General features: G+C 47.0%; 1 protein-coding gene across 1 annotated transcript; it reads left to right on the forward strand.

Moving 5' to 3' along the window:
* Nucleotides 1-822: 822 nt before the first annotated feature.
* Nucleotides 823-3,132, forward strand: LOC122686697 (ferritin light chain-like). The gene is made up of 2 exons (XM_043891878.1): nucleotides 823-976; nucleotides 2,603-3,132. Exons 1-2 carry the CDS (start codon nucleotides 823-825, stop codon nucleotides 3,130-3,132), a joined length of 684 nt encoding a protein of 227 aa, XP_043747813.1.
* Nucleotides 3,133-10,774: the final 7,642 nt, after the last annotated feature.

The raw sequence follows: 10,774 nt of genomic DNA on the forward strand, positions 1-10,774 counted from the left end.
ATGGGGTGGCAAAGAGTCAGACAGGGCTGAGTAACTAACCCTTTCACTTTCATATGTAGATAAGAGACATAAATCTGTTCCTTCCTTTCATTCCTCAATGCCCCAAGCTTCCCTCACTAAGAGGATCAGTCTCAGCAGACACCAGAAGCTCTGATTTGGGGCAACTTTCTTTAGTTTCCCAGAGTCTCTCCTTCCACATTTGTAAACTAAGGGGAATTGGATTAGGTTCTTTGCAAGCCAAGAAATGCCAAGGCACTAACTAAATCAGTTTCGAAATATTTGTGGAGAGTCTTGCTTGATAATAACACACTCGGACAGTTAAGTATTTAGACAGAGCTTAATGAAGAGGGTGTGAAAACAGCAGAGGCAGAGTAGGCTGATTCAGGCATGAAAAATCATACAGTGAACTAAAGTGGCACACCTGCCTTCATTCTGGGGACAGAAAAATGTGTGTGACTAACCGATAATCCACCCCAACAGTTACAAGGGCGATTAATTAACTGGGAATGCATGGTTCTTGACTACAAACTTGTTCTTATTCAGTGTGAGTCATGCCATACAAATTAATGTTGTCTCCTAGACGTGCAATTCTGGGTAGTCGATGCCAAAGGCTCTTTTCTAAAAGGAGCAAAAGGAGCAGATTATACGTCAAGAAATCTCATCAGGTCATGTCAAACTCAACTCAGGCTACAACTGACCCAGCCCTGTGCCATATTTTATCATTATCATACACCCCGGCTCAGTCATTCTGCCCTTAGGTGTCCAAAGGTACTCAGAAAACAAGACAACTTCATTAAGATTGGCACACCACCAGAAGTCCGGATGCTGAATGCAGCGGGCACGGAAGGGCTGGCTGGCACACGTATCCGGCTCATGAGACCGCCGGGGCGACCAGCAGTCAGGAGGCATGAAGGACACGTTGATGGAGGAGGGGGCAGGCTGACGGCACAGAAGAGACGGCTGCTCAGCGAGCTGCGTGATGGACACGGATGTTTAGAAAGAGCCCGGCGCTCTCCCCAAGTCCTTTCTTACGTATCGCCTACCTGCCCTTCATCACAATGCGTGCTAAGTCGCTTCAGGCATGTCTGACTCTGTGCAACCCCATGGACTGTAGCCCACCAGGCTCCTCTGTCCCTGGGATTCTCCAGGCAAGAATACTGCAGTGGGTTGCCATGTCCTCCTCCAGGGGATCTTCCCGACTCAGGGATCGAACCCACGTCTCTTGCGTCTCCTGCATTGGCAGGCGGGTTCTTTACCATGATAGCCACCTGGGAAGCCCGGATCACAATACTCAGGGTGAATCTCACATGTGCTTCCACCAGGATTAGCAAAATGTATAGTGACCTTGAAGCAAGGATCCTGTGGGGCTCCTGGGCAAGGAAGCCTTTCTTTTTTACATTTTATTTAATTCTGTAATTTGTGGCTTCACTGGGTCTTCACTGCGTGCGTGGACTCTTCATTGAGACAAGCGGGGGCTTACTAGTTGTGGCTCAGGCTTGGTTGCCCCCTAGCAGGTGGGCTCTCAGCTCCCCAACCCAGGATCGGACCCACGTCCCCTGCATTGGAAAGCAGATTCTTAACCACTGAGACACCAGAGAAGTCCTGTCCCCCAGATTCTTGTAGGAAAAATGCTTCAGCCTCCATGACCTTCCCTGAGTCCCAAAGGGCAGACTTGAACTGTCAGGCTAATCAGGGAAGGGAGGAGAGTGCAAAGACCAGGGAAGAGCAGTCAAGAAACAGACAGCCTCTGCCTCTGCCTCAGGACCAAGATGCTGGGAAAGATGGAGGGCAGGAGCAGGAGAAGGGGACGGCAGAGGATGAGATGGTTGGATGGCATCACTGACTCGATGGACATGAGTTTGAGCAAACTCTGGGAACTAGTGAAGGACAGGGGAGCCTGGCGTGCTGCAGTCCGTGGGGTCCCAGAAAGTGGGGCACAACTGTGTGGCTGAACCACTAGGGGATACACATAACATTATCTTTAAGCTCTTTATAACGCTAAAACTCCCAGCAAATGGAATTTCTCCGCATTCCAGACAGAGAAGAGCCCCTGAGGCCAGATTAAAGGAGTTTAGGCCCTGTGGTCATGGTTTAGTCACTAAGTCATGTCCAACTCTTGTGACCCCGTGGACTATAGCCCGCCAGGCTCCTCCATCCATGGGATTCTCCAGGCAAGAGTACTGGAGTTGGTTGCCATTTCCTTCTCCCAATCCAGGAATCAAACCCAGATCTCCTGCATTACAGGGAGATTCTTTACCAACTGAGCTACAAGGGAAGCCCCTCGGCACACCCGAATCTCATCAGGAACCCTGCCCTCAAACCACTGCTGTAAAAACTCACCAAGGCTTCCCGGGTTGGGGCATATGGCTTTGGAGGGCAGGCGCTCGCCCAGGGCCCCCTTGCACTCGGCATTCCCGCAGATCTCTGTCTTGCTTCGACAGTGCTTGGACAGACCAGACCCAGGGACACCCCTTCCTCCAGCCTCCGACCACACTGGGACCTTCTTTCCAGCCTCAGCCTTCGGAGTCAGCCCCTTAGCTGTCCTCCAACACCCGGAGCAGCCAACTCCAGTTATTGAGCTTAACTCCTTGTTACCGATCAGCCGTGAGTTTCCAGATTCACCTGGATTTTCCCCCCGAGGTGGAGGCCGTCATCCAGCACCTTCTGGACCTGCATCTGCAGGCCTGCCGCACCTACCTGTCTCTGGGCTCCCCTTTCAACCGCAAAGTTGTGGCTCTGGATGACTTGGGCGAGTTTTTCTGCAAGTTGGCCTTGGAGAAACTCGAGGGTACCAATACCCTCTCCCCAATGCAAAAGCAGAGCAGTGGCTGTGCCCCCTTCCTGGAAGTGGAGAAGCTTTCCCACATGAGTAGGGCACAGCCCAGGACGCTCGAGGACGCCCTGCTCATAGAGAAGAACCTGAAGCAGGCCCTTTATGATCTGCGTGGCCTGTTTTCTGCCTGTGCAGGCCCCCGCTTCTGTCACTTCCTGGAGGTCTACTTCCCCAGCGAGGTGGTGAAAGTCATCAGGAGGATGGGAGACCACCTGACCAACCTCCGCAGGCCGACTGGTCCCCAGGCTGGGCAGCGTAAGTATCTCACCTGCAGGAGGCCAGGAGCCTTTGAGGAGTGACCCCCACCCCACCTCCAATCTCAGGGCTTCTGCGTGAAGCCTCTCACTGCAGCCACTGTTGTTCACTCAGTCGTGTCTGACTCTTGGCAACCCCACAGACAGCAGCACCCTAGACTTCCCTGTCCACTATCTCCCCGAGTTTACTCAAACTCGTGTCTGTTAGCCAGTGATGCCATGTAACCACCTCATCCTCTGTTGCCCCTTCTCCTCCTGCCCGCAATCTTTTCCATCATCCGGGCCTTTTCCAATGAGTTGGCTCTTTGCATCAGGTGGCCAAAGATTTGGAGCTTCAGCATCTGTCCTTCCAAAGAACATTCAGGGTTGATTTCCTTTACGATTGACGGATTTGATCTCCTTGCTGTTAAAGGGACTCTCAAGAATCTTCTCCAGCATCATAGTTTGAAAATGTCAATTTTCAGCACAAAGTCCAACCTTCACAACCTTACATGACTACTGGAAAAACCATACCTTTGACTATATGGACCTTTGTCAGCAAAATGATGTCTCTGCTTTTTAAATATGCTGTCTAGGTTTGTCATAGCTTTTCTTCCAAGGAGCAAGCATCTTGTAATTTCATGGCTGCGTTCACTGTCCACAGCGATTTTGGAGCCCAAGAAAATAAAGCTACTAGGCAGCTTTTTAACACCCTGGAGGCTTTTCCCAAGCCTTGGATCAAATGGAAACAGTAAAGTTAAAAAAAAAAAAAAAAAGCCAATTGTGGGCAAAGCAATAAAGCTATTCTTCTTCACCCAAAACTGTCTCCAAGATTTGATTCAGTACTGGTGCACAGAGGCTGAGGTTTTGGTGTCAACCTCAGGGGGTCAGGACCAGAATTCATACTAGGACCTGATCTTTTGATCCAGAGAGCCTACACTTCCCAGACTATTTGAACGAACAGTGCACAGATAAAATACTACAGTACTTTCTTTGGTTTGTATTGTTATTGAAAAATGGCTTCAATTCTCAAAATTCTGTTTTGAACAACAATGAGAATTAGGAAAGAAGAGTGAAATATGATTACGTATTTGTGAGTACTATGCTGCTCAGTCACTCAGTCGTGTCCAACTCCTTTTGACCCCGTGGACAGTAGCCCACCAGGCTCCTCTGTCCATGGGATTCTCCAGGCAAGAATACTGGAGTGGGTTGCCATGCCCTCCTCCAGGGGAACTTCCCGACCCAGCGATCAAACTCACGTCTCTTGCATCTCCTGCATTGGCAGGCAAGTTAACACTAGTGCCACCTGGGAAAAGCCCAGATTAAATATTCAGGTGACCTAAACCTACCCGGATAAATAAGGTGGAGTTACTATAACAAATCATTGACTGAATATCTTCTTTGGGTATATTTGGAGTGACTAGATACCATCCAAAAATATAATAAACTAAAAAATATAATGAAAAGCAGAGGGTAAATAAGTAACTTCCCAGGTGTTTACCACCCAAACCATCTTGTCATGTAGTCACCTCTAAGTATCAGTGGTGGAGGTCTGCACCAACTGGCCGCTACACTAGCTACTTTCAAAAACTCAGAAAGGAAATCCTTCTGAGTCTTGGTTTTGCATCTGTAAGAAGGGGCTTCCCCAGTGGCTCAGTGGTAAAAACAACAAAACCCACCTGCCAACGCAGGAGACATAAGAGACGCAGGTTCAATCCCTGGGTCAAGAAGATCTCCTGGAGGAGGAAATGGCAACTCACTCCAGTATCCTTGCCTGGAGAATTCCATGGACAGAGAAGCCTGGTGGGCTACAGTCCATGGGGTCACAAAGAGTTGGACACAAGTTAGCAACTTAGCTCTCTTGCTCGCTTCAATAGCAGGATTGTGTGAGATGACTCAACTGGAGTGAATTTGGACGTAAGTTTCTCCTCGCCATTCAGAGTGAGCTTTGTTTGAGTGGAAATGGAAACCTTTAGAGAATGCCATCAGAACTCGGGATAGGGACTTCCCCGGTGGTCCAGTGGCTTACGACCCTGCACTCCCGACGCAGGGCGCCTGGGGTCAGTCTGTAGTCAGGGAACTAGATCTCGCAGATTGCAATTAAAGATCCCGCATGCAGCAACTAAGACCCAGCCAAATAAATTTTTAAAATATCTAAGAAGATTGGATAGTTTCATCATAAATTATCAGTATCTGATCCTAGGCTTTCAAAGTATAGTGCCTAAAAACTGCAGCAGGTTTTGCAAAAATATAGTTAAAGATCTGTTCATTTCACTTGGGGCCTTCAGGTAATTTGCCAGTGTTATCCGAATCTAACATGGCCCGAGAAGAAAGGAAAGGTCGATGGATGTCCTGAGGCAGTTTTTATTTATTATTTAAGGAAATTAACTTATTTTCCATCCTTTTGTGTTGACACAGAATATTGCTTTTCCAAATAATTGCTTATAAAATTTACTATTATGCATAAATGGCATAGGTTAAGTCTTAAGGATTTTTGAACCACAGGACGAGAACGTATTTTTCCCCATGGTTCCTGAATACAAAGCAATGAGGAACTGATCTGAAGATTAGAGGAGGACAAACAGGTGAAAACACAAGCTTGCCCTTGACATTCAGCGTTTGTGCCAGACGCAGGCAGCTCCAGGGAGATTGTAAGTTCACGCATGAGTGTAGGATGGCTGGAGACACTGCATAAATCAGGGTTTTTTTTATCTCTCTGTGTCTCCTTCATTCATCAGTCTCTTTATCTTTCTGGAAAATTGACTCGCATCACGACCCCTTCTGGAATCCCTGCACATCCCTATGTCCTTCTCTGGGCCCTGAGAACCAGAGACCTCCGCTCCAGCTTTATGACAAGTCTGCTTCTGATAGTGATGCAAACTGGAACAAACAGTATACCACCAGGAACGCAGGCAGCCTGAGATGGAAGTGATTATTTGGACCTCATTTTGAACCTCACTAAGTACAGGGGCTTGGCTCCGCTTTAAGTCTTGCAAATAAAATAAAAAAATAAAGACCCCAAAGCTGCAGGCCTGACTTTCTTTGAACTTCAAGTCCTACCTGAACGCGGCAGCTAGTTCCCATAGTCACAGACAGGTCAGGAATTTGATTGTCTCGCATTCCTCAGAATTTATGGCCTTCATCATCATGAATGAGATCATTCAAAGGAGCACTCCCCCAGCAAGAGTTTCGAGAGTTATTACCCGGCATCTGTTAGCGCTAATGGCTGGAGAATGCCTGTAGCAATTCAAGATGCTCCTGTATGCATCGATGTATAAAAAGCAAGGCCAGATCCTTCTTAAACTTGACCTGGACATATCCCTTGATAAACAATCCCAATAACTGGAGCAAAACTGAAAAATTATCAGAACACATGCTCTCTCGGTTATCCTGTCCTGCTGAGGTTTGAGCAGCAGGTGAAGAGGGAAGGCTGGGAGGAGTCCAGATCAGGACGTGTTTGGAGGCCTGAGCATTAGGCCAGGTGCTGCCCTCCCCAGCCCCTCCCATCACCAGAAAGACTCACCTTCTCCCTGCAGGTTGAGCCTTGCCCAGCCTCAGAGGCAGTGCTGGCCCAACCTGGCTCATGAGAGCAACAAGAAGACCTGGGCAGGAAGCCAGTCCATTCGACACGTGTGCCTCGCGGCGTGTGTGTTAGAGCCCAAGGTTCACGTGGATACCCGGGAGGCCCACGGAAGCCACGTTCCAGGTCACAGGGAAGTTCGCCTGCAAAGCGTATGTCTCTACGTGATGTTTACCCTTCCACCTCTTTCTCTTTCGTGCGCGTGCGTACACACACACACACACACACACACACACACACACACACACACACACACACACACACACACACACACACACACACACACACACACACTCGAGCTCTTAGCAGAAGAACATTGGAGCTCAAGCTAGGTAGGCCAAGCATTCTCATGGCAGGCCAGACGTAGCATCCCCAGAATTCAAGGAAGGCTAGGGGTGGTTGAGTGGGCACCCAGGACTGGAGAGGCGGGACCTGACCTCGGGTGTGAGTCATGACCGAGGCTCGACCGCAGAGTCCCACGCTGGGGATCAAGCGTCCTGGGCGACGTGCTGAGAGATTCCTCAGCAGCATCTAAGCAGGTAGGAGGGCTTGGGGCATAGACGCACCAGCGGAAGAACACAGGTAGAGAAGGAGAAGCGTCACATGGGAAATCGTGCGGACAGACACGTGCCCCTCAGCTTTGCTACTTTATGATTCCTTCGTGTATTAAGTAGTTTCTCTCATCAGCTGCTGCTTCTAATAATGGAGCAGACTGTATCCAAATTGCTGATGATTAACCTGGATAGTGCAGAAGCATGATGCCTAGTGAATAACAGGCCCTTAGCGGACACCAGTCCATCGTCCTCAACCCACCTCCTCCGCTTCTGCTGCAATCCCTGGTTTCAAGTAGGACTGGTGTCCGGTGTCAAAGTGCCTAAGACCTCTGATGGATCAGTGGGAAGACACCCAGGCTCTCACAGGTACATAGGCAGCTCATTAACATAACTGCTGAACACAAGTACCCCTCCCTCCAAAAGTCCAGTCATTTCCGGTGTAAGATATAAAGGTAGGTTCACATAAAATGGAATTTACAGCTAAGATGAAAAATTCAGTTGGGTGTCATTTTAAACACCAAGACGTCACGGCCACTGGAGTTATGAGATAGCTTGGATATTCTGGTGGAAGATGCAGAAACCTCAGAGGCCAGGGGACCCAGTCCCCATCCTATAACATTACATATGGTTTTAACATCTGTGCCAAACACTTTCCACAAAGCCCTCCCCTCCACTGTACGCTCATGTATCCAGGCATTCTTCCAGAAAGTTCTCCCAGGAAACTTTCAGAAAGCTGATTACTCTTAGGTTGAGATTTAAAAGATATTCAGATCTTCCTGGCTTGTGTAGCAACTAGTGAACATGAAGTATCATCTGAGATAGAGATCTTTATAAAAATTGTACGCATGGAGACAACACGTTTTCTTTCTCACTGGTGAAAGGGAAGGACCCTTTTAGCGTCAGAGAAAAAGATCCCTTTCGCTTAAAATCCTATAGCAAAAGCATTTTAGGCCTAGAAGACTCAGAAGCTGTACTTTTCTAATGAGTTTGTCCAGAGGACATCTGCTTCAGGAGCTTGCAATACAACAAATGGCCTTCATTGTATCTCTAGACCTTGGTCACAAATCTTAACTCTAAAGGCTTGAATGGGTCATAAAAGCATCTTCTGACACTAGAGATTTTTTAAATCTCTAGATTTTATTTCAAAGTTTTTAAACTTGCTGTACGGATGTACATGTTTTTTAAAGGTGACGACATCATTATATTATCTTAAAATATCAAAAGCAAAGTATACGTTCACATATAAAATATAACTTTGTCCACTAAAAATTGCCACAGAATAGTCACTGGATCATATATTATAAGACTTAGAGATTTCTAATACAAAGACTATGGTTGTCCAGAGAACATGGTATTAATTGCTTTTTATCTGAGTCAATGGCATCCCAATTTATGCAAATGATTACATTTCTTGCTCACTCAGAGTAATATATTTCAGACACACGTTCCGCCCTGGGACAATACTTGTCTGAGAGCTCTCAGCCTGTCAGGAGATGTTAGTAACTATTGCTGATCATACGTTGTGCCTCTATCACCCTGGGCTGGGATGAGGGCTGTTTGTTCACAGGAAGAAAGGAAGAGAAATACACCAGAGCTGAGAACAAATATATGTGTGAACTAATCTAAAAAGCCAATCCTCATAGAATGAAGCTGGAGATGGAACCTTATATTAGAAAATGCAATCCTGAAAACTGGATTTGCAAAGTCCGGTTTCTGTTTATTCAGTGAAACAAGCCACCCAACAAACCAGGTGTAGAACCCATAGGTGGCGTGTTGGTTTTTGTTCTTCAGCTGTTGGGGCTGACTCTTAGTGACCCCAGGGACTGTAGCCCACCAGGTTCCTCTGGCTGTGAGATTTCCCAGGCAAGAATACTGGAATGGGTTTCTATTTCCTTCTCTAGGGGATCTTCCTGATCCAGGGATCAGACCTGCATCTCCTGCATTGGCAGGCGGATTCTTTACTGCTGAGTCACCAGGGAAGCCCGATAGGTGGCTAGAGGCTAAAAAGCCATCCTGAGTCAGAATTCCAGGGTTCCTATCCAGATAATCATGTCAATTTCTTAAATACTCAGAGCCCAGTTCCTCCATCTGTGACATGGAGATTTTTATCCTACTGATCTCACAGCATTGTTTGGAAAACATCTGAAATAATCCATGTCAAACGCTTAACCTAATCCACAGCGAATCTCGCTTGCTCTCAGCAACTCTTAACTATCATTATTACTATCTTATTGATTTACTTTGGGGAGCAGGAGAAGTGCTGACATGCCATGTACTGTCTGTAATCAACATCATATTATTTTTCCATTTGGGTGCTGTCTTTATGTTGAAACGGTACCTCACCTGCATAAGCTCATTTAAGCTTCACATAAACTCTGTGGAGTAGATAGATATCAAGTCTAATTTAGGAGACTCTAAGTGTCCTTTCCCTGATGATCTTAAGCTAGAAAAAAAATGGGAAAAACAACATCCTGGAAAATTAAGGAGCTCTCTCAAAATAGCAACTCAATGGCAACCACGTGTGTATGAAAGATACAGAGTGACTTGACCACATGGCCTCCCCTATGTAACAGAAGACTCATGCTGAGCCATGAAGGAGGCTGCTGGAGCCATATTATGGGAATCAACTGGGGATCATGTTTTACTCATCCAGCTTCTCATATGGAGCCCTGTATGCATCCTAAATCTCACATTAGGACAGGCAGGCAGAGAAGTACAGGAGTCCATCCAGGAGTCAAGACAGCCTAGTCTTCCTTCTTTTTCCTGCCAGTTTTGCGTTGTGTGACCTTGACACTCCCTCAAAATTCGAGCTTTCCTGTGTGGGGAAATGTGGAAGGTGGATGGTATTACTAATCTCATGGATTTCTTGCAAACACTATGCAATATGACTTGTATAAAGGGCTCAGCGTGCCAGGTAGAACACATTAAATACTCATGTACTGGTACTTCTCACAGTATTGTTAATATTTCAGAACTCAACTATGAGAACTGTTGCTATTGTTCAGTCGGTAAGTTATGTCTGACTCTTTAAGACCCCCATGAACTGCAGCACACCAGGCTCCCCTATCCTTTCCTATCTCCCAGAGCTTGCTTAAACTCATGTCCATTGAGTCAGTGATGCCATCCAACCATCTCATCCTCTGTCGCCCTCTTCTCCTCCTGCCCTAAATCTTTCCCAGCATCAGGGTCTTTTACAGTGAGTCAGTTCTTTGAATCAGGTGGCCAAAGTATTGGAGCTTCAATGTCAGCATCAGTCTTTCCAATGAATATTCAGGGTTGATTTCCTTTAGGATTAACTGATTTTAATCTCCTTTCTGTCCAACATGCTCTCAAGAGTTTTCTCCAGCACAGTTCAAAAGCATCAACTCTTTGGCGCTCAGCCTTCTTTATAGAAGTGAAGTGAAAGTGAAAATCACCCAGTCGTGTCCAACTCTTTGTGACCCCATGGACTATACAGTCCACGGAATTCTCCAGGCCAGAATACTGGCGTGGGGAGCCTTTCCCTTCTCCAGGAGATCATCCCAACCCAGGGATCGAACCCAGGTCAATCTGCAGGTGGATTCTTTACCTGCGG

This window comes from Cervus elaphus, chromosome 30, assembly GCF_910594005.1.
Source record: "Cervus elaphus chromosome 30, mCerEla1.1, whole genome shotgun sequence".
Lineage (NCBI taxonomy): Eukaryota > Metazoa > Chordata > Mammalia > Artiodactyla > Cervidae > Cervus > Cervus elaphus.

What these genes read in the sequence shown, in the direction of transcription:
- LOC122686697 (XM_043891878.1), top strand. Translation starts at nt 823, where the DNA reads ATGCTGAATGCAGCGGGCACGGAAGGGCTGGCTGGCACACGTATCCGG. An exon ending in ACGGCTGCTCAGCGAGCTGC is followed by an intron (nt 977 to 2,602) that starts GTGATGGACACG and finishes GTTACCGATCAG; the next exon opens with CCGTGAGTTTCCAGATTCAC.